The sequence below is a fragment of the Tetranychus urticae genome, chromosome 1 (assembly GCF_039701765.1).
Source record: "Tetranychus urticae isolate SD_2017Ah chromosome 1, NJAU_TeUrti_SD_1.0, whole genome shotgun sequence".
In the NCBI taxonomy this organism is placed as follows: Eukaryota; Metazoa; Arthropoda; class Arachnida; order Trombidiformes; family Tetranychidae; genus Tetranychus; species Tetranychus urticae.
In genome coordinates, this window is record NC_142958.1 from 4,835,962 (window position 1) to 4,860,380 (window position 24,419).

Genomic DNA, 24,419 nt, shown 5'->3' on the forward strand with positions numbered 1-24,419 from the left:
AATGGGCTTGTTACATTGTTTGCTTTGTTTTGCTTCACTTTCATCTAATTGTTGAATTACAATTGAGTACAAAAGCAATCGAACGTTTGATTGTAAATTTTCAAAACGCACAATTAGTTGGGTGCAGTTTTTCTCAATATTTGTTTGAATCATATTCAGACTAAATCATTATTTGGGATTCATTCAAAGCGTTTTGGGGAAGGTAGGGTTGAGAAATCCAGATCAATTAGAAGGAATAACAAAAAGACAAAATCAAGACGATTGAAGCCTTATGCAAATCGACCGAAAAATAGAGTCGAAGCTCTAAGGTCAATAAATGTCATTTATTTATTTAACCTTCAGACGACATCTCAAGGTCATTTTCATGGGTGCCTGAATTTTTCTATAATAAATAACTTGTTATGTTTGCCAGTATTTATTTGCTATTTCATGAGCTGAAATAGCACATCGTGAACCACAAGTCAGATCTTTCTTTTAATAATTAAGTGAACTTGTGAATGAATATATGTTCAAGGTTATTCAAGGTCACTCCGTCGTATAATATCTAAAGGACATTAGAAAACTGTTCACTCAGAGTTCCAGCTTTTATAAATTGCTTGCTGTTTGTTGCATGATAACTTATAAAAAAGATGTGGATGTTTACGTACTGCACCCGAAAATTTTAATCTCTTGCTGAGTGTGAAATTTAACTTACTTACCTAACCTAACCTGATCTAACCTCATCAAATCAAACATAGTTCGCACTCGCCTTTCGTTTTTATTTCAACGGTATAAGTTATAAGCGTGTGGAATAGGGTGTCTTAAAAATGTTATTGGCTATGAATGAAACCTTTTTAATTTGCACATGAAGATCGTTACTTCGCAATGAGTGAGAAATTTAACTTACTTACCTAACCTAACCTCACCTAACTTTATTAGCCCAGACAAGTTTACAAAGACGTTAGTTTAGTGATATCGAACCCTATATAAGAATTCTGTACGTGAACTGAGCTATTTACGAAACAGCATGATTCGCTGTTATAAAGCTAAATTAATACTCTCTTAATGAGTGCGAAATTTAACTTACTAACCTAACCTAACCTGATCTAACCGCATCAAATTAAACATAATCCACGCTCGCAATTTAGTACTGAAAGATAAGATATATTGCAAATAAAACTGCCGCTATAAAACAAACAATACTTGCGTTTTCATCCTGAATGCCTGTTTGCAGTCGATAACATTTTCTAATTTCAAAGTGATCACATAGAGAGTAACTTTTATTTGTGAGTCTTATTTCACCTTTCAGATCCTTAATTATGTAATTCCTAATGTCTGGGTGAATTTCAAACAAAAGTATTAAATAGTTCTTTTACCAATTGGGTGTATTCCTTACAGGTTAAATTTTTCCTTTTTAACTTGTTTAGACCATTCTATTGTTTAATATCTTTTGCCAATTTTTCCGTTCCTCTTTTAAGAACATCCTCATGAACTGATAAATCAAATCAAACATAGTCCAAACTCGCTTTTTATACTGAAAGATAAGATATATTGAAAATAGAAAAACTGACGCTATTAACTAAAATACTTGCGTTTTTATCCTGAATGCCTGTTTGCAGCCATAAGTCAGAAAAACCTTAAGTTTGAACGTTCGAGGTCATTCAAGGTCAATGCCTTTTTGACCTCTGAATGACATCTGAAGGTTATTTTCTGAAAGTGGCCTAGCAAGACTGCAATGTGTCATTAACAATTACTAAAATGTCTGACGATTACACTAGTAGAATTATAAATTGGAGTACCGTTCTGTCTGATTAAAATTTTTTCAGATCATTCAGTATTTTTCAGTAAAACTCATGCTATCCAGAGTGTTTACATACTGTTCAGTTAATTGGTTTTCATCTTTCGACTATCTTGTCAATGGTGAGAGTTTTGCATATGTGAATAGCATAAGCCAATTTAAAAAATTTTGACCTCTCAGAAAATGACCCCGAACGCAAATTAGAGGTCAAATATAGGATTGACCTCGAATGACCTTGAGTGTTCGAATTTTTGATTTACAATCGGCAAAAGCTCATAGTTCAGTCTGAAGTCTGTATCATTAACCGTTTGTGAGTTATAAGTTAATAATTTTCTGCCAAAGTCAAAATTTTTATGCAGTTAATAAAAGTGATCTTCCTTCAAAAATTTGCCATTACTTTGAAATAGATCACAAGAAAAAGCGCCTTGACTACTTTCTATACGACTAATTGAGTCAAGACTGGACAAAACTTTGTACGAGAAATTTCTATGAACGATGATTAGGCTTATGAGTAGTCATTCGATTCTCAGTTGGAATTTCCAATGATATCGTTAATTGTTTTTGTTCCCTCAACTTCATAAAAATTTCATTTTTTATATCAAATTATCAAGCGAAATAAAATTCTCATCATCATCATTAACAAATAATTACAATCTCATGGTACACATTTTTTTGCTTCTCCGTAAAACACTTTGTTTTCTCTGTTTTCCCTCTTTCGTCAGTTCATACAAACATACTAACACACAAATTGATAGCATTCATTTAGTCGACTTAATTTAATTTTGCTCTTTTTTCAGGATGAAAAAGCTTCTTGATTAATTAGTATTTGATGAGCTAATTAGAGTGGCAAAAGTAAAAACCATTAACTTTTTTTCTTCTTCTCCTCAGAATCAGTTAAATCCAAATGAAATGAACATGTCAAGATAGCAACAAGCAAGAGCAAATGTTTGAAGAGAAACGAATAAAAGTAAACTCAGAATAAGAAGACAAAATAGAAGGTAAATTCAAGTTGCTTCATTAGAGTAGAGAAAAATTGACCGTCAAAATTGTTCATAACTCGAATCACTCATTTCAATTCGAAAGATATGCAAATAGAAAAATAAAAAACGATTGATGACATTAAAAGATTCAAACAATTTTCCACTTGCATTCAACATGGGAGAATCATGTTTTTCTCTCATGATATTCTCGTTAGAATCCATCATTGGTTTCGAAGAACGCAAAAAAAGTAAAAAATTGATCCATTTTTGATTGTTTCCATCACCATTGATCATCCTTTATCTGTTGAACAAACTGAAGCAAATTGAAACAAACTGTTCAATCATTAAATATCCATCAAAATGGCTTACATTCTCAATGTTATCAATTTTAATTGATTGTTGGTTTTCCTGCTTCTTCCCTTTTTTCATTTCTTTATTCATTACCTTTTCATTTATTCATAATCTTGATTTGTTTAATAGAACAAGAAGTTTTTGCAAATTGAATGATAATTCAAAATAATGAATCAAAGTAAACAGTAAACTTGAAAGTACAAGAACAAAGGGAAAATTTGGCCAAACTTAACCTTTATAAGCATTTTCATTTGTAAACATTTCTTTTTCTTTCAACAAAAATATTCTCGATTCATCTCATATTACAGAATTGAATTGAACATGATATTTAGCTATTTCTGTCTTGCAACTATTTCTATCTTTGGGACAATCTTTTGACACAGACAAAGTTGAACTTGGAAAAGAAAGGCAAGATTAGTTGAAAGGAATAGAACATGAAGTTACAGTGGTTCATCAATAAAACAGATAACATGAAGATAATGATGATGATGAGGGAAAAGTGGAACAATAGGTAAAAGCCAAAAAGAGTTTGGAATATAAATGTTGTGAGAAAACAGGTAAATGGTGAATTGAATGAGAAGCAAAAGACAAGTTGAAAGATAAACCTTGTTATCAGATGAATTATATTTTCAGGGGAAAAAGCGAAGCAAAAATATTCTGTCGAGTAAAGCAAGTTGATGAATATAAAAAGACAGAGTAAAGACAAGCTTGTTAGCTAAACAATGAGAATTTTTTCTTGCCTCTTGTCGCTCTCGCTCTCTTCATTGCTTTACTTTTGCATAACATTGCTGTTTGATCAAAATAATGTGAAATGATAACTGATGGAACAAGAAAAGGACGAAAGAAGAAAAGTAATCTTGAGAATAGCTCGAGAATAGTTGAGCTTTTTTTCTTCTTCTCTTCATCCAAGTACAATTGATTCTATTACAAAAAGAATGTGCTCAAATGAAATTTCATGAACAACACTGAAAAAGAGGAAAGCAAAGGGAAAAGGTAAAGATAACTGTAAAAGCTAACTTTTTGTAAAGTTGAATAACAATGAAAGAGGATGAAAGAGTAATGGTGAAAAGTGAAACAAGTAAATGTTGAAAAACAAATTTTATTGATATTTTTGTATTTTCTGCAAATCTATGGCTTACAATAGTCAAGAGTAAATGTTGATACAAGAAAATTTGAAAACATCTAAATAACACATTGAAAGATACAGATGTAAAAAAGGATAAGAGTTTCACTTGAAATTTAAATTTCTCTCTATTTTGCTTTCCATTCATTTCTCAATCTCACATGCAACCTTTAAAGATGATCAAATTGTTGAACAAGTTTCAAAAACATTGTCGAGATGCAAAAGAATTGACTTTTCAACTTTATTGTTGGTTTTAACTAAGCATTGTTACTGCTGTTGAGTTTACAACTGAAAAGCAAATTTTCAAAATATTCTATCCTGGCTGTTGAATTCGTTTGAGAAATTTTCTGCTCGAGGTTAAGATCGTCTTGAAATTTCGACTTTTGATATTATCTAATCGTGCGAGTGTGACGAGGAGTAACACACCGAAAACCCAGCTTTGTCATCGGAAAACTCAAGCTTGGTTTCTGTGCGGAAAAGTTGGAAAGTCAATTCAGTGAGTGAGTGATTGAAAGAGCGAAGCGAGAAAAATTCATGTAACGATGTTTGGAAACCTAAATGTTGATAATCTTGGAGCAGCGATCAGTCTCAACTTGGGTTTTAGCTCAATTCGGAGTTTCAAGGTTATTCAAGGTTAGTCGTTTATTGACCTTGAAATGTCCTTCGAAGGTCGATTTAAGTAATGTAAAAGTATCGGAATGTTGGCGGAAATGTTTTGTAGATTGTCCTTTTATTTTTCCTTCTAAAGCAATGAAACAGAATTATCTGAAGAATGATGCTGATTAGAAGAGATTATTCACCCTCCAGTAATATTCATTATTGCACCTTGATGTTATCATTGTTGTAACTAATCATCAAGTAAAGACACAATTGTTCTTCTTTTTCATGCAATTCTTCTCTTCTTCCTTTGGCAATTCAATCCGATTAGTAGATGAAAATAAAAGATAACCTTGCATCATTGGATACATTTGAAAGATAAACTAAATTTAGACTCAAAATTTTGTCATAAAAGGTAAAGTAAACAAATGAACTTGACGTAAAGCTTTTTTTATTTAAAAATTTTTCCAATTCTTTTAACCAGGTCTGAAAAAAATCATAACCACAACCAGAAAAACAGTAAACTTTATTTTCCAAGTTGAGGCATTATTCATAATAAGCCAATTCCAGCGATTCAACTCGATGGCTTCAATTCATGGTAATTTACTTTTCTTCACAAGGAAACCTCTCGAACTGATCAATCTATAATGAGTAATGAATGAAGATATTTAATTATCATTGAGGTAAAAATGTCGAACACAACATTCATAGCAGACAACTCCAGCCCATTGCTTATAAATGACTGCATCTAATAAATACTCTTGTTCAGTAAAAAGTTTCAACAAAATGAATTTATAAATATCCATATAAAAGGCTGAAAATTTTTCCAAAAAAAGGAAATGCTCAAATCGAAATGCTGGCAGCTTATTCCGTCTTCGATAAGGCACAATGTACTGATAGCGACCAAGAAAAATTTCGATATCGATTGATCAATTTGTGAGGTTCTCTTGTCAAAGTCAACTTTTCAAATGCAGTTGGAAAAAGAAGCAAAGTTTATCGCTTTTGTAAGGTTGCTAAAGTTTCCATCATTAAAACTATCATTGGAATAGCGTTTAATCATTCAGTTCTTTTATTGAATAGAAAGCCATTTATTTGTCCAAGAATTCGAGAATTGGTTGTCTGAGAAGAAAAAGAAAAAACTCGCAAAACTGAATCGAAAGCTATTCATAACCAGACATTCAAATGAAAAGCATTTTTCTTTTCGCTCTGCCAGACTCAATTCATGAAAAGAGTGACACTTTTTTGTTTCCCTGTTGAGCAAAGGAAAGAAAAGAGGGAAAAAAATCCTTTTACTTTTCAGTTGCGAGTTGAAATTGTTTGATAGTAAATGTCACTAAAAGGTTATCGAGATTTGAATGGCTTGAATGAAAAGTTAAACATTATTTTTATTCACTTGAAAAGAAGAAAATGTTTTTCCAATTAGAAAACTTATCGACGAACAGCAAAATGGACCAAAAGTAATCTCATTATAATGAAATGTGTTCATGTCCATGGTCATGTTGAACAAGAATGGAAACAATTCTTGTTCATCTGGAAAGAATCGAGTTTCATCTTTTTACTATTCTAATCGATATTTCTGCTTTTTTCTTCTATTGATTTCTTTTTATTTCACAAAAAAAACATTCATATTTGAGTATCATATAGACTTTTGTTTTTTGCTTCTTGTTTTATTGTCATTTATGCACTTAACTCATTTTGCCTTTTCTCGTAAAGTTGAAAAGCTTTTGGCATAATATTGTGTTACCAACTGCTGTTGATATCAACTTGAACTTAAACATCAATCCCAGTGCAATTAGATTCGAATTGTGAATCGCCCAAAGAAATGGTTGATGTTTCCAGGCTAAAACTTGAATTCAACCGGATAAATCAACAATATTTTTCATAATTTGGAATAACTTTTTTTCCAAATCAAATTGTTGATTCTAAATTCATTGTTCATTAAAAGCTTAACAATGAGTCAAAAATCGATCGAAAAAATCATCACTTGGATCAAAAGAGTAAACTCGAAATTCACCTTTAAACTCAATCGAAATTATCCAACAAGATCGAGATTTCGGACGAAAAACTGTGAACTAATGTAAACGGAGCGAATCCTGATCAAGTTTAGAAAAGCTGTTTTTCGAGAGAAGTTTTTTCGATGATTTTCGAAATGACAGCACAATTCGAAAGTCGGATTATTTTGAAAAAGTTGAACTTTCAGGTGAAGAATTGAAGAAAATTTATTCGAAGAAATTTTTCAGTTGAAAAGATTAAATTGAGATTCACTTACCTCCTACTGTTACACAAACCAAACGAAGTTCATCGCCTTCATTATATGGACCAATCAGTCCTCTTAACTCATTTCCTTGAACATCAGTTATTATTGGTTCTTCTGGTGGAACTGGTTCCATGAGAATCGAAAAGTAAAAAAAACAAGAAAAATGAGCAAAGAAAAAGCAAGCCCAAGAAGTTGGTAAAAAAATTGATGACTAAAGTAAAGGGAAAAGGGAAAAGGTGGATTCCAAAAACATGAACAGAATAATCAATTAACTATCAAGTTGAATTTAATCAGCAAAAAGCGAGTGATAAATTTTTACAACACGTTATTCGACTCTTCTAATTGACTCACATCATCATCATCATCTTTATCACATCATAATTCTTGCTCATCATCATTATCTTGATCAAACGAAAAAAAGAAGAACAAAAAATTCATCGATTTCATGTTCTATTCATGTAGAGTTACTGTTGACTTCAATTGACCTCCCACTCGACATTTAAACACAGAATTTTTGATTCTCTTTTCCCTCAGCCTCGAAACACTCGATGATAATCAAGCAATTATAGCAATCAATAAACAATTAGAGTTCTATTAATAAATTTTCGAGAAAAAAAACATTCTTTTGTAGTGACGAGACTGATTCATTTTCATTGCCATGAACGTGATCCTTGGCTACCCTACGTGATGGTCGAAACTGAATGTTTATCAATATTTACTCAACCCTTTACACAACTCGACGCTATCCATTTCTTACCATCAACTGTTCATTAACATTCCAACTGGCGACTCGAACATTTCTTGTACTTTACCACAATTGGTTTCGTTCCGCTTTCATTTTCCTTTCCTTGTTCCATGCAATCATTTCTCTTTGCCTTCCGATTCCATGATGAATATTAATATTCATTTGTTTTGTACTTTTTTCACTTTTTTTCTTCTACTCTCTTCCTTCATGATAATCATGATTTAACGCTAACCATTTGTACAACACTCATTGTTATTATTCTTATAAAGTAATATATTTATTTATGAGTTAACAAGAAGAGAAAAAAAGAATCGAATAAAGATTATGAAGAAAAGATAAAAAACACGGAATTTTGAACAGTTGATGTAAATATCTTTTATGCACAAATCTTTGTTTCTAATATTGGAATCGAGTGAAAGGGAAAATGTTGAAATTCAAAGGTTAACCTGTTCGGTAACATTTAACCTTTCATTATTATTAATGAGCGAAACAATGTAATTAACCATGTCTAGACCTCATCTTGAGTGTAACCTCTTTTGGGTCCAATTTGTTCGTCATGATAAATTGATAATAAACTTGCAAATTATACATGAAACACTCTCGTCTGATGCATTGATGAGAAAAAATGAATTGATCAATTTTACATGATTAAATTGAACAGTTGCTTTTCTCTTGGAAAGGTGCAAAGCTTTTCGTTTAACAAATGAGCTGACATTTGGTTACGTCAAGCCTTTGGTTAGACAAGATTGGTAAATGTTGCTGTCTGCTTCACTGCTTGCTTTGCAATTCAATTTGTTCAATTAATTTTGTTGGTCAAAAAATTTAAACAGTAAAATGATAAATCTTTCAAATTGCTTCTCTGGTATAAATATTGGTAAAATTATGCAGTCAATGAACTTTTTTTTTCTCAATCTTTTTTCCCTCTTCTTTCAGTGTTGGAAAATGCAAAACTTGAAAATCTTTCAATGCAATTTTCTCTTGAATGTAAATTTTTCATGGCTTTTTTCAGCTCGAGATATTTCATTCTATTCATGCAAAATGCTTCAACAGTTCGATATACTAGTAATTTGATAACATTTGTGAGGCGTCAAAGCAAAGAAACGCTTCAATTTAAAATTCTTATCAAAGTTCTCTACATTTGCATGACTTTGTTTCTAACAACTTGAGATAAATATCCGTTTCAAGTTTTCTTCATGATTATCTTTTCTATTCAATTTTCAATGTTATCTTCATGAAAGTATCTATTATTGAAGTGACGAAATGCCAAAAGCATCTGAAAAAATCTTATCAATTTTAGATTAATTTCGATTTCGATTTTTTGTGGGATCGCTTTGAACTGCTAACGAGTCTATCTTCATTGCGCAATTAAACTTTTACTTTGATAGCTTTTATTCGAAAATTCATTTCATGGATATTAGCAACTCTTATTGGAGCATAATTTATGATTAAAGTCCTAAATTGAATAAGTCATGGTTGAAAATAGGCGATAAAAAGTGATCTTGAAAAACATTGATTTCTGCCTTTTGCTTTTCTTCCAATAACATAATGACTTTTGTCATGACTGTTGAAGCATTAAACTTGAGGTTGACGGTTCAAGTTTCAATCAATGTAAGGTTAAGTTAGATTAACTTGGATTAGGGGAGAGAGAGAGGGAGAGGCGAACAAAAAATGGTCCAATTTTTAAGAGAAATTACCAAACTTCTAAATCAGATGTTAACAGAAATGACAAATCGAACAGTAATAGTATAAATTGTACTTACCGATAACTTTAAGACTAATTACAGTGTTTAAAGTTCGAGCTTTCTTAAAGTCAACTCGACAACGATAGACACCAGCATCCATCAATTTAATGGGATCAATTTGTAAAAATGCTGGTCGATTGTGTAAATTGAAATACGCTCGACCTGAAGAAAGTAATGGGAAAAGAAGAAAAAAGTTAATAGAGAAATGAGAGAAAAGGCAGAAATGGAAAATGTAGAAAAGAAATAAAGTCCAGAGAAAAGAAAGAAAAAGGGCAAAGAAGAAAAATCAGTGTAAAAAGACGTAAAGAGTGCAAAAGGAATATCATGAAATATTTGACGAAAGAAGAGAAAAGAGTGGAAAAAATGAATCGACTGAATCATGATGCATCATCATCTTAAATTTTGTTGGTCTAAAAGAGCAATAAAAAGAGTGAGAAATGGTTTGAACTCTGAAAACAATCAATGAGCTTAAATTGATCTTCTCATGAGCTTACAATATTTTCTTCCTCTTCATCCATTTGCCATGAGTTACAATACAGGTAGCAAAGGAAAGGGAACAAGAAAGGTTAAGCAAGAGAAAAAATGAGAAGAAGAAAAAAATTTTCTCCTTACCCTTCTTGTTAAGAAGTTTCACTCCCAGTGCTTTTCTTTGCACTTTTACACCTCCTTCCTGCTAATCATCATCAACAACAATACTCTTCATCTTTGTCTCTTTTACCATCATCATCATCATCTTTACTCATTTCACATATCGTTTACCTAACAAAAGGCTATTCTATTGGAAGCGATTTTTCATTTGGCAAAAGACCATATTTAACTTACGCTTAACGTCTTATCTTCACCCTTACTTGCCTCTTCATCATAATCATCATTTTTCGGTTTTTTCTTCTTCTCACCATTTTTTCTCGCCTTCACTTTCCATTATACACAATGGAAAGTTTATCATGAAATAATCCATCATTGAGTTTTGGCTGAAAACTAAACACCAAAAAGATCGTTTCTCCCCTTTTCACCCATCAAACCTCTTCATCCTCACCATCATAATCATTGTCTTCTTAAGGAGAATAACTCAGTTTAAGAAAATTATTTTGCTGTGATTACTGGGCTACGCCTTTAACTAGGAATTGTCACAAATAACAAACAATCCATCTTGCTTAAAATGAGTTTGTTATCACTTTTACTTGTTCTCACCCTTTTTCGAAGTTGATTTTCTCGAGTAAATTCTCAACAGAAAATGAAGGGAAAAGCCTGAGAGAATGATGAAGGAAAAAAGTAGGCAATAAATGAGGCAACAGAAAAACATGAAAGGTAAATCTTTTTTTTTCGTCTTCTTTTCTCACTCGCAAATAAAGTTAAGCAAAGCTTCAAAGTCAGTTGAGTTTCCACCACGAATATCAATTGATAGCATTACTAACTTTCAATCATAACAATATACTTAAACGATTATCGAGCTTCTTAGTTTTCGATTTTTACTTTTTTTCTCATCACATTTTCCTTCTCTCTTGTGCTCATCTTTATCAGTACTTTGCAAAGTAATTTCGTGCTATTATCCCATCTTGAGCTTAGGAATAATTGATTAACAAAACTTTACAATTCATCCCGTTTTAAACTCTTTCGACCGACTCGGTTCGATATTGAATGATATGGAAATATTTGTGGTTATCTTTACTCGAATGACTACGATTCATTGAAATGATGAAGATGATTTTACTATTTATTGCAAATTGGCTTCACTTTTTTATTCAACCAAACATGAAATTCATTTTAAATTCATGTGATATCATGTTTAATGTGGTAAATGATAAACACAAGTAAGGTATGAAAAAAGCATTTAACTTGTGAAAGAAAGTTGAAGAGGAAGAAAAAAAGGTTTACATCATATGTTGATATGTGTTAAGTTTAATAGCAAGAAAAAGGTTGAAATACGTGTTGAGAAGAAAAGGTGAAAATTATCTCATCAAAAGGGAAAAATAAATAAAATGCAATTCAACGTGAACAACATTTTGTTTCACTTTGAAAGTCAATCCTCTAAAGGGATTCTGCACCTCTCAAAGTTTAACTCAATCTTTTATTTACAGGGCATTTCAGCTAATTTTACCGATGTTAAATGGCTATATCTTTGCCCCATAGTGACCTTGAGGTTAGATATTTTGTTTATAGAAATTTCGGCGATACTCAATTGTCATATTTCAAGGTCAAGGTCATTCAAGGTCATTTGTCGGAAATCTTTCCTAATGTGTTTAGAGGTCAAAAGAAAGTCAAATCATAATTTTCAAGGTCAAATTATCATACTGAGCGAGTTTACATCATTCTGTCACAAGTGCTTCGTGAGATATCTTGATTTGAACATAAAGAACGTGATCAATGCAGAGCTTCGTTAGAGTTACCCAGTCATTACCACGTGGAGGTGAAGTTGCGATTGAATGACCTTTGGGCAGTTTTGATGACCCGGATGCCCTTGCCTACCGGGTACAGCTATTTAACTGTAATCCTTGTGCATCTTCAGTTGCTTTCCTTCCAAAGCCACACAGGCTGCACACCTAACAGCAACTGAAGCACAAGCCTTCCTTATTTCTTCCTGATCAATCTCATGGAACTCTTCGTAGATGAACTCTTTGAGGTCATCTACGGTTCGAGGTCCTCGCGCAAAAACTCTGTCTTTCAGACGCCCCCAGAGGTAAAAGTCACAAACGGTCAGGTCAGGAGATCTTGGAGGCCAATCCCAAGGTCCTCTTCTTCCGAGCCACTCAGGGAATGTCTCATCCAAGAGTTCCGTGACCTGTTTTGCGAAATGAGCAGGAGCTCCATCCTGTTGCCAGATGAAGTACTCCTGCCAATCTTCTCTTACCTCTGCGAGCTTCGGAAAGACAAAAGTTTCGAGCATCGCTCGATAAGAGTCCCCTTTGACATTCTCAGTGTAAAAATAAGGCCCGATTCTCCCTCCTGCCCAAACCCCACACCACACCATAATCTTTTCAGAGCCAAGATTATCTGCCTCGAAAGTCCTATTTGGATTTGACGAGTCCCAATAGACACAATTGTGCCTATTGACAGTCTGCGATAAAGAAAATATCGCCTCGTCAGTCCAAATAACCCTTCCAAGGAGATCATCTTGGTCTTCAAGTCGGACTAAAACCGAATCACACCACTCAACTCGTCTGTCAAAGTCGTCCTCATTGAGTTTATGCATGAGTTTGATGTGATACGGTTTGAGTTTAAGATCTTTTCTCAAAATCCGCCATGCTGTGGTGTGGGACATACCAGACAAACTTGCTATTCGCGATGCGGAAAGAGATAAGCCATCCTGAGATGCCTTAGCAGCAATATTGCGAACATTCTCAATTGCTTCCTCAGTCCGCACCACTCTTTCCCTCTTTCTCTGGTATGTAACTGAGCCGTACTCTCTGAAAACTTTGTAAAGGTGCCTGAACGTTCCAGGAGCGATTTTGAGGAATCTCTGATTCCAGGCACTTCTGGCGACCCTCAATGCTTGAGTGCATGATTTTTTCGATTCCAGAAAGAATTCCAATAAATCAATTTTTTGTGCTTTCGAAAACTTATGCGACATTTTGATAATAATTTGATAGATGAAAATAACTTGATAACAAGAAATGTAATGAAAGTTTAATGAAATTTTGAATTGCGATATCTCACGAAGCACTTGTGACAGAATGATGTAAACTCGCTCAGTATGATAATTTGACCTTGAAAATTATGATTTGACTTTCTTTTGACCTCTAAACACATTAGGAAAGATTTCCGACAAATGACCTTGAATGACCTTGACCTTGAAATATGACAATTGAGTATCGCCGAAATTTCTATAAACAAAATATCTAACCTCAAGGTCACTATGGGGCAAAGATATAGCCATTTAACATCGGTAAAATTAGCTGAAATGCCCTGTAGAATCAACAATGCAGTTTTATTGCAAAATAAAAAGCATAATTGAAGCTTTTAAGAAACCTAAAAAGATGTAAATCTAAAAACTTAATACTCAATTCGACAACAAATTATTTAATCGTCATTTATTTGCTTCCAACCATAAAAATGGATTTGATTTAATATTTTTCCATTAGTTTATTTAGCATTTTTAGTTATCAGAATTTGAAATTGATTATACAAGCTGAGCCACGATCATGACTGATCGTAAATTTCTTTTGACCACCCAAGCTAACCGTCTTTTCACGGTATTGTCCACTGCCCAATCCAACACATCTACCAAATCAACTAAATCAAACAACGTCACTTTGTAAAGAAACTTTTTTCAACAAAATTGTCCATCATTTTAGAGTGGCTTTTTTCACACGTATTCAGATACCAATGACTGCATAATTTCAAACCTCTATTTATCCGGTGCATGGTTTTTCAGGGACAAGCCTGCTCTCCTTTGACAGTCTGCTTCTGAGCCAGTGATCATAATTAGACAGTTATGTCCCCGCACTGAATGAGCAGGATGCTATTACGCAGGCGATTACCTTCCGCACCCCTCCCATCACAATGAGCGTATGACCGCAGCAGAGTGTACACGCGAAGGACTGAAAGGCAACCAGGGAGACACTTAAGCTCCCACTTGTAAAGGCATCGCCGCCTACGATATCCTCCAGTGCCACCGTCCGGATGCGAACACCAGACACCAAGGGGCGGTGTCCGGCGCTCTAACCATTAGGCTACACCGAAGTCAGTCGATGTAGTCAGTCAGTCAGTCGCAGAAATTTCGACTAACAAGGGAAACACCCGAACCGCTCTCGAACTCGAAAAGGAGGATCTAAACAAGCGAAATTGGAAAAAATTAGAGATCACTGCCAGTTAATGTTCGCGGAAAGCCGCCGTGATGGCAATATTATTCATTACTGGAATTTACAAGAATGGGCTAGAGTCAAAGCAAGTGAAGTTGGATTACAGGACTTTAAAGCTTCAGCAAATTTTTTGCATAAGTTTAAAAAAGCCAACAACATTGTTAGCCGGAAAGTTACCAAATTTGTTACAAGAAGGGAAATAGCTGGTGAAGCTGAAATATTGGAAACGGCAAAAGCTTTTGTCAATGAGATCAACCAATTTACTGATGATGAAAGTATACCAGATGAATATGTCTTCAATACTGACCAAACGAAGATTGAATATGAATTGACCGGTAATCGCACTTTATCCATAAGAGGAGAAAAGGAAACATTGGCTCGAGTGCAAAACCTGTCATCAACAACTCATTCGTATACTGTTCAGCTGTGTATAAGTAAAGCGGGAATATTAGGTCATCGAATCTATATTTGTCTACAGGAACCACAAGGACAATTTGGCCCGCAAGTTCGTAGGAAAGTTGAAGAGGCAATGGCGCAGTTTCCATCTGTTCATGTTGACGCAAGCAAGAGTGGGAAGATGGAGCGGAAAAATCTCATAAGTTTTGCTAAAAATGTGTTATTTCATGACCTTGAAGAAAATAATCTATTATTACAAGACTCCTTCACCGGTCAATCTGATCATACAATTTTCACTGAAAATATTGGAGATAAAGATTTGATCATCAAGAAGATTCCTCCTAAAACAACAAAATACATTCAACCACTCGACGTTTATTTCTTCCGCCAGTACAAGGTTTTAATGCGAAGAATTACTGATTATACTCGAATTTCTCTTGCTATTGAACAAGCCGAGGAAAAATTACGTGATCGTGGATTCATCATCAAAATGAATGCATTGGCCCATAATCAGTTATCTGCACCTGCTTACAAACCGATGCTTATCTATGCTTGGCAAAAATCCGGATACAAAGTCACTCAGGAAATAAGCGAGTTTAAAAGCGTATTGGAAGTCAATTTCGCAAATTTTGATGACCCTTGTGTCATTGAGCAATGTGGTAGACATTGTTTCATAGTTTGTGCACATTGTGACGAGCCCTTTTGCTTTAATCATTTCGTTTTGTCTCCTCATTACCATAGCTAATAGGCAAAATCCTCAACTTCATTCGCTGTTATTTTCTCTCCCTCTAATTTGCTACCCCCAATGTTTTGCTAAAATTAAAGACTCATAATAGTCAATCGAAATATTACTAAATCATTCATTTTCGATCGGAGCGGTTCGGGTGTTTCCCTTGTAAGTCGAAGTTGATACGTTCATTGACTATCGACTAAGTCGACTCAATAACATTTGACCAAAAAACAGCAAATTTTGTCTGTCACAAGGATTTGAGAGGCTGAGCAAAATCATAAATTCGTTTATTTTTAAAAAGACAACATTGCTGCCAGCTAAAATTCAACAATCAGCCATTAGTGAATTCAAAAGGTTAATGTGTTCCGTCAAAATGAGTATGAATGACATTATTCATCATAATAACAGTCAAATTGCTGAATCAAGCTGCGTAATGTTGGAAGAGTTGGAAATGATCAGCCAAGCCAAATACACTTTCACCAACAGACAAGCTTTAATCGATGCTTAGTATACTCATCAAGAAAATCGAAAGAAATGTGACGGAAAACAAAAGTTCCTCCAGAAAATTTATGATTTATATTCTAAGACATCCTTACTTCTGAACTTAACTTGATTTTGACTATTTTTCTTTATTATTCACAGGATACCGAATCTCAATGTAATATCCAAAAATTTTAAAAGAAAGACTGATAAGAGTGAAAGTCAGTGTTAGTCAAGTCAGTCGGTCAATAATTAAAGTCGACTAAGTCTACTTTTAGTCAGTCAGTCACCATAAATTCATAAGTCAGTCAGTATCGACTGTTTTCGGTGTCTAATCATAATAACCTACCTCAACCCTACCATATCAGTATAAATAAACTTTTGAATGGAAACACAATTAAAAATAAAATAAATACAGCATAAAAGCCGTAGCTCGCATGTTTTCTTTTATGTTCAGTTGCTCTTGATTCTATCCATCGAGTATTTGGAGCCTTGAACTTTCCAGGAGGGAAGCTAAAAGTCGCGATCAAGGCGAAGACCAATAGGGTTATGGATTATTCCTTTTCGCCCAGTTTATTATGGACGTCTGTCAATACAATTTCTGCATGATTCCGCGCAGCAGCAGATAGTACAGCTTCGGTATTTGCATGGTCTTTGAATAAAATTTTTGTGGCATTCAATATAAGATTGTTATTTCTTGATCTCTTGAAATATAATTATTAACAATCGGCTTGAATACATCAAAATGGGGATTGTTCTGATTAGTCCAAAGGTCGTTCAGGTGATGCAAACAGAGGAAGAGTTAAAGATTGAGTTATAGATGTTTCAACTTATGTCAAAGAAGTTTGAGGATAAAATCAGAACATAAAAAGTTATGATTTACGGTTACCTTTTCAAACTACAAATAAGTTGCCGACCTTTACATCTTTCGAGTCAAAGTAAATGTTGAGCATGCTAACGAGGATCAGAAGCTTATATGCTCAAAAGGCATTTTACGTTAATATATTTTTGAGGTCTTCTGCTTTTATGGCAACAGTTGTCTTCGACACCGCGTCAGTCAGGCAGACGAAAGAGCTGCATGCATTAATGATGGAATAGACAGAGATGATTAAGGAATTTGCAGCAGATGAGATGCCAGTTGATTGATAGTCAATCTAGGTTGAGTTTTATTTTACACAAACAATCAGGTGAATGGTTCGACTAAGCTTTGTCGAATTTTGCAAAAATAGCAGAAGCATCAAGACTAGCAGCAATTTTTGTCGCATTTTGAAAGTATAACTTAGCATAGTCATACTTTAAGATCGTTTTCTTTCCATTTATTCAGAAGCGGACAGTTCTGCCAAATTGGACTATCAAACAAAACCCCCTTGTCCAAGAAAAAAACCATTTCGTGTCAGAAACGGACTTTTGAATGTTTCTCTTCAATCTTAGTTGCTAGAGAGATAAAATCGCTCCAACTAATCGTAGTTCTGAGTTACGTGTAACACTTCGCGAACATAAGATAGGTGAAATGCCAAGCAGAGTGTTTTACGCTGAGTTACCAATGCAAAGTACATTAGTGCAAGAATTGATAAAAATTAATCAGGTTAAATACCGGGCGTTTTTTCATTTTACGCCTTCATGCAGGCATTACTAACGAACAGTTAGTACTACAGACTTCAGACTTGAACCATAAGCTTATTTGGATTGGAAAATTCGAACGCTCAAGGTTATTCAAGGTCAATTCTTTATTTGACCTCTAATTGACATTGAAAGGTCATTTTCTGAAATCGTTCTCTGAAAAATTTTTCTGACGCGATAGTGTTAGTCAGATCTTCATAACTCATACTGACTAAAGGATATGAGTCATCCCTTAACGTTCAGTTAATCAGGAAAAATTCATTTATCTTTCCAATAGTATGATTTATGAACATGAATCGAGTCAGAAAATGACCTTTCAATGTCAATTAGAGGTCAAATAAAGAATTGACCTTGAATAACCTTGAGCGTTCGAACTTATAATTTTGCAATCTGAATAAGCTTATGGTTCAAGTCTGTTGTTTGTAGTACTAACCGTTCGTGAGTAATGCCTGCATGGAAGCGTAAAATGAAAAAAAACGCCCGGTACCGGAAACTGCTCTGGTTAGAAGCATTACTCTCTCACGTTGCTGATAGCCTAGTCACACCAACAAGTTCGGGCAAGCTACCTGGCTTTATAGTTAAATAAATTGAAATGTTGCAATTAGTATTGAACAAATTTTTAAATCTTTTAAATTGAAAATAAAAATTTATCTCAATAAAAACCTTTGCAGCGCTTATTTGTTACAAATGATCATTTCACTTACTTCTCTTTACTCCATCTTTTACACAATTTAATTGAATTTGACTCTTTTAACGCAATAATTGGCCCAGTTTTGACTTCTTTTATCCGCATTAATTCACTTGCAATTGAATAATACCATTATTACAATTGCAAATTACTTTATTATCTACTTTTCGTTGTCACGTCATCCTTTACTTTAATACATCAAACACTGGATTGACATTTCTCCTTCTTCTCCCTCTAACTCCTTTACAATTCAATTTCAATAATTCATCATTACATAAATATCGATTTCAATTTATCAGAGAAGGAAAAACACTTTTCACTCTTGATGTGCAAATCAAAGTTTTTTCACTTTTTTTCTCATGGAATACTTTACAATTGAAGAATATTTTTTTCTCAATTTCAACAAGAAAAAGTATATAAGAAGACAAAAAGTCATCAACATTTAAGGTCAACATTTTTCTTTAGGAAATTTTCCTTTTTACCTTGTTCCTTTCATGAAATGTATCGATGAAAATGAAAGAAAAGAGTTGATTTACAACCAATTTTTGGGTTGAAACTTGTTCACTTATTTGCTATTTGTGATATTACAATTTTCCTTTACTCATTCCTCTCTTTTGCATATTTCATCATGTTTTATTTTTCATGGTAAACTTTGAATCAACAACTCAATCTATGTAACTAGATATGTATGAAATGAGGCAAAAGGCAAGTGACTTTCTTTACTTTGCCAAAATAAATACACAAGTTGAGTGGCGAGGTAATATTTCAACGAGAAAAACTTAATTTCCTCTTCATTATGGGAATTGATCTTTCATCTTGTTCCTTTTACTTTATACATTTTTTTGCTTCTTGCTTTGCCTTCCCAGTGAGCCTGAAATCGTGTTTGATATGACGTTACAATTATGATGGATAAAAACAGAAAAATAACATGTTTACCTTATGATTAAGGCGAAATGAGATTATATGAAAAGAGAGAAGAAAAAGACAAAATGAAATGAAAATTCCATGTGTTACAGAAAAAATTCATGAAAACATTTTTCTTTTTCTTTTTAGCCTTAAAATCATGATTGTCTTGATAATCCTCAGTTTTGTTGAAATGAAAAGCATTGAAAAGTTAATCAAACTTTTCGATCAAAAAATGTTGATGAATTTTTCGTTATTAAATTACTCAAAGTTTTATCAATTTATGCATCAATTTGATAGTCTTGCAGTCGACTGTTAGCAATTGTTGCAAGGTGATTAAGTGTTAAATGTAAGGCTAATTTGGTGAGAATATTAGAGAATTTAATATTTGTGAATAAAGAGCTTGAAATTACTTTTCTATTTTAGGTTCTGAGTTCTCCTAGAAATGATTTTGATCTTGCGAACAGAAAACGAAAAAGAATTTCGAAGTTTCAGTTTTCTGGATTTTTTGGTAACAGGTTTGTTGTATTAACGGTTCATTATTGTTACCGCAGATGAGGAATTGAATAGGTGAAGAAGAAAGAAAGATTCTTATTCTTGGTTGAGGAGAGATTATTTGCTCGATCCCAGTCCTAGTTGAACTCGAAAGACCTTCGTAATTGGAAACAAATGGAATTGCATTCAATTTGTCATCTTTTGATTCTTTTCTTTCCTTTTTGGGTTATCTTTTTCAATTCAAACCAATTTTTGTGTCAATAATTTTTCCCTTTTCAAAAGCATTCTATTATTGATGATGAAATGTATTTCAACAATCATTTTCCTATTATCTCAATGCTTATGTTTATTTCAATATTTAATTTTCTCCAGAACTGGATATTTACTTTTGTGGCCAGATCACCTTTTGTTGTTTCATGTTAAACATCAAAAGACAAAAGCTATTCATTTGAATTGCTCTAAACCTTCCGTCTGTTTGCTTCCAATTTCACTTTTCTCGACCTCATTATTTCCCTTTCAATTGTGAGATTTAAAAAGATTACATTTCTTATCCGATTAAATCATCGAAAAGTATTCATTTTCAGTTTCATCAGATGATAGTTTTACCTTGATCCTGTGAACTCAATCAATTTTAAAGGTCGAGATTCCTAGACAGAAATGCCACATTCCATGTTTCAGAAAATTGTCTGTTTGCTTATTCGATCTTTTAAAATCGCATTGGTTCTATTTCGTTCGTACCAAATCATCTCTCTGCATTCAACCTTCCAAAGAGCAAATGCTATCAGAATCTTGATTATAATTTCCGATTTAATCATTTCTATTTCCGTTTATCAAGAATCACAAAGGGAGGAAGAATAAGGAATAGAACTGAAAATGTAAAATTAAAGCAGAAATAATAGGAATGCAAATAGTCTTAGGATAAAAATTTGTGAATTTTTCGAATTCTATTCTTTTCTTTACACAAAGATTCAATTTTTTCGACAAAAATACAGCAAAAGAGTCTTGAAAATCTATAGAGATTCAAATGTATATCACTTAATGTTCCTTCATCGAATCCCAAGGCAAGTTTATGCAAGGTAAGAAAAGGCAAAGACTCTTGCAAATTCACTCCACGCTTTGATTATAAAGATGGGAACAAGAAAAGTAGGAAAGTCTGTTAGCAAGATGAAGCATGATAATGATGAGGTAAGTTGAAAGGTTGATGTAAAAGTTGATTGAGTACAAGGAATGTCAATCCATGTCAAGTTAAATGTTTATTAAATTTCGACTATTAACTTAGTTGTTTGTCGAGCACACTCACTCCTACGTACGTATCATCTATCATCAGCTTGTTAACGTGCAAAAAAAGTGTTTAAACAAAAGAAGATTTTCCCTCCTTTAGTCTTGATTCATCAACAACTGATACTCAATGTTAGCCAAAAGAAAAGGTTGAAAAAAGAAACTCGAAAAAATGAAACGATAAAAAAAATTGATGAGCAAAGTTATTTAATGAAATTACGAGTTTAATTATCAGAACTTTGAATAATTTTGATTCAATAGAAGATTCACTTTTTGCAATCTCACCAAATGAAAACACATTTTTGCCTGAATTGGCGTTTATCTTGGATAAGAGCTTGGATGGCAAAAGGTTGAAAATCAAGTTTCGAGCTTCTTTTCATTTCCAACTTTTCAAGCTTAATCATCAACTTTCACTGATGAAAATGATGCAAATGGTAATAACTTTTTTCCCTACAAATTTTGTCATTTCAATGAAACATGAGAATCAATAGTCAACAATTTAACCAAGAGTTGTGAAAATATCATTAAAAGCAATTTTTTGAGGAGAAAAAAGTTCAACTTGGTTTGACAAGATGAACAAATTCCATCTCTTCAGTGGAATTGAACCTTTGTGAAACTTTGAATCCAAGAGGTTCATCTATTGACTGAAAATCTCATATTCATTGATGATTATCTCATGTTGAAAATGGTACAATGAGTTTTGGAGAAAAGTTTCTCGGACTAATTCTTTGTTTGACTTTACTCTGAATTGGCTGATAACAATAATGATGATGATGATTATGCATCCATCAACCTGCAATTGAACATTACCTTACATTGACTTTGCATTAGATGAATTTCGACTCTTTTTTATTGACCTAAATCGCAGTATAAACATTAGAAAACTCGAAATGTAAAGGGAAAAGTAAAGGCAGAAAAGTGCTCATTTAGAGACAAAACTGTAAAAAGTAAATGTCATTACAAAACATTTTGCTTGATAAAAGGTAAATGAGTTGCAGTTGAGTGCAAAATCAAAGCTTTACGAACCTCTTAAGCATGGAGAGTAAAGAGGAGGAAGAGAAAAAAGGAAAAGTCAAATGTTTCGATGGAAGGGTCAAATGGGTAAATGCTCGATATGAGTGGATACAATATAAATGGTCACCATATTTTGTTGCCATTTGCGAATACAAGAGAAAAGAGAAAAGGTAATTTTCCTTGAAAGGCTAATTTACGTCGAAATGTACGGAGAAAAGCACAAAGTGAACCTCATTTTTGCTGCTAATAAGCTAATGATGGTCAAAAGGTGAAACGTTATTTTCCCTTTCATTTCATTTTCCACTTGAAACATTCATCTTTTTTAGTTTATTGAAATTTTCTTTTTCATTCAATTGCAAGATATTCATTTTTATAGATTTTAATGAAATCCTTTCAAGCATTTTGGCAATTCTTGAGCAATAAAAAGGCACTTTTCAACGATAATTTGATAATGATTATTGAACTTATCGATTCCAAGTTGAAGATTCATTTTGAGCAAAGAATTGTTCATTTCTTGTTTGCTTGGTTTCTAGCAGTTCCACTGACAATTGATTGCAATAAAAATGAAAATCTTTATTTCCATTTTTTGCTTCCCTTTTCCTTCGCTGGTATTTTGACACAATCAAAAGTGTCATTAAGGTTAAGATTCAAAGAGTTGAGTTGAAAGAAGCAAAAAAGTTGAATAAAGATGGCATTGTTGGTGTAAAGGTAAAGTATCAAGTTAAAGTAAAGTTGAAAAGTTCCAAGTTTCCAAATTTTCTTTCATTTTCCTTGTTTATATTTTGGCAACTTTTTTCTTTTTTACTATTCTTTTCATTCTTGTACACTTTTTGCCCTTATTTTTCCATCAGCAATACAAACAATCGAAAAATTTTGTTTCACTATTCTGCTCAGGAACTTTATGAATTGTCTTTACAGTATAAACACGGTGAATCACCTTAATCATCGCACACATTGAAATTTTAGTAAAACTGTGAAAGGCAAAGAAACGAAAAAAACTGTGTAAACTTGAAGCTCAACATTTCTGGTCACTGAACTGAGGCAACAATAAACAAGACCCGAAAACAACATTTTCATTGTCTATTGCATATCCACTTTTACTCTTTACCTCGTTGGCCAACAAAATATCAAGTCAAGGCAAACATTGAAGCAACTCTATTTGCATCAATTCAAGACATCTTTTTGTATCCCATTACAGGCTATTTATTTGTCAATCACAACTTTTTTTTCTCTCTTCTCCTGTTCAAGCAGATCAGCTTGAAATTTTCATTGTATTCAAGATGATTTTTTCTCCAAAGCCTTTGTCCATTTAATGGTTATTGAACACGGCAATTGAAGTACAAAAAGAGTGAGAAAAAAGTGAAAGGTCAATAGTCAGATTGGGATGGAAAAAAAGTCGAGATGAAAATAAAGGCAATCCATGAGTGAAGAGAAAAAAGGAATGGAAAAAAATGAAAAAACGTACAAGAATAAACTGAGCTGTAGAAATAACATGAACATAATTCATGGTAATGTTGAAATGTATTCAAGTCCAGTTGGAAAATGATGAGGCGTAGTTATGATGAACTTTATCGAAGCGTGAAAAGTTTCTCTCATGATTCACTGCAACCTTGATCAATATCTTTTTGTATATAAAAAAGCAACTTGCACCTTCTTATCATGTCATATTGATGATGATATTTTGTACTCGAGTTTCAAAGGAACAATGAAAGAATTTGAACAAGAGAACAAGGTGAAAGGACGAAATGAAACGAAAGACTTGAAGCTCATTGATGGTCGTGGCCCTGGCTGGTTGGGTGTAAACGAACATGAATTTTTGACTAGACAAGCTTCAGTGAAGCTCACCTGGCCACGTTTGAGGAACAGAACAGAGAAACATAAGTAAATGTCAATTTAATGAGCATCAAGTTCATTCTCTTACAAATGATTGTTAGCTGAATCAATGTTGGGATTGCTTTCAAAAGTTTTACAAAAAAACATTTTCTCTCGAGCAGTAGTTCTGATGAAATAAAATTTACGAGTAAAATCAATTTTTCATAAACTTTCATCGAATTTATGGAAATTCAAAATCATTTATTCGAACTTTTTTGTTCAATTTTACGAATTGATGAATGCGATTCTCAAGAATAAAAATCTTGAAATTTTTGCAAAAAAATATTCGAATAAAAATGTCTCGTTTTTGTAATCATAAAATTGACTTTGATTTAAAGTTTGGAACGAAATTTTTATGGAGTTTTTACAGCTTTTGAATGAAGTTGATTTCAACTTTAATATTGGCATTTAAACATTTAAAGGCTCATTAAAGTGTCAAAGTGAAAGAGCAATAATAATGGTCATTAAGCATTCACCTTCAAGTCAATCAAGTTTGAAAGCAAAAGTTGACCCAAAAAATGTACTTTGACAAGTTTAATTTTCCATCAAAAGTGGCCATCTTTTCTCGTCCT

At 33.1% G+C, this 24,419-nt stretch overlaps 1 protein-coding gene across 2 annotated transcripts in view; it reads right to left on the reverse strand.

Annotated features, from left to right (window-relative positions):
- LOC107368324 (protein turtle-like) overlaps window positions 1-24,419 on the reverse strand; it is a 130,355-nt gene that overhangs the window by 28,924 nt on the left and 77,012 nt on the right. For both annotated transcript variants that reach the window (XM_015936136.3, XM_015936145.3), the window contains exons 4-5: window positions 9,591-9,734; window positions 7,098-7,208 (exon numbers count right to left, since the gene is read on the reverse strand). In XM_015936136.3, coding sequence (XP_015791622.2) covers window positions 7,098-7,208; window positions 9,591-9,734 — 255 coding nt within the window. The remainder of the gene's footprint in view (window positions 1-7,097; window positions 7,209-9,590; window positions 9,735-24,419) is intronic.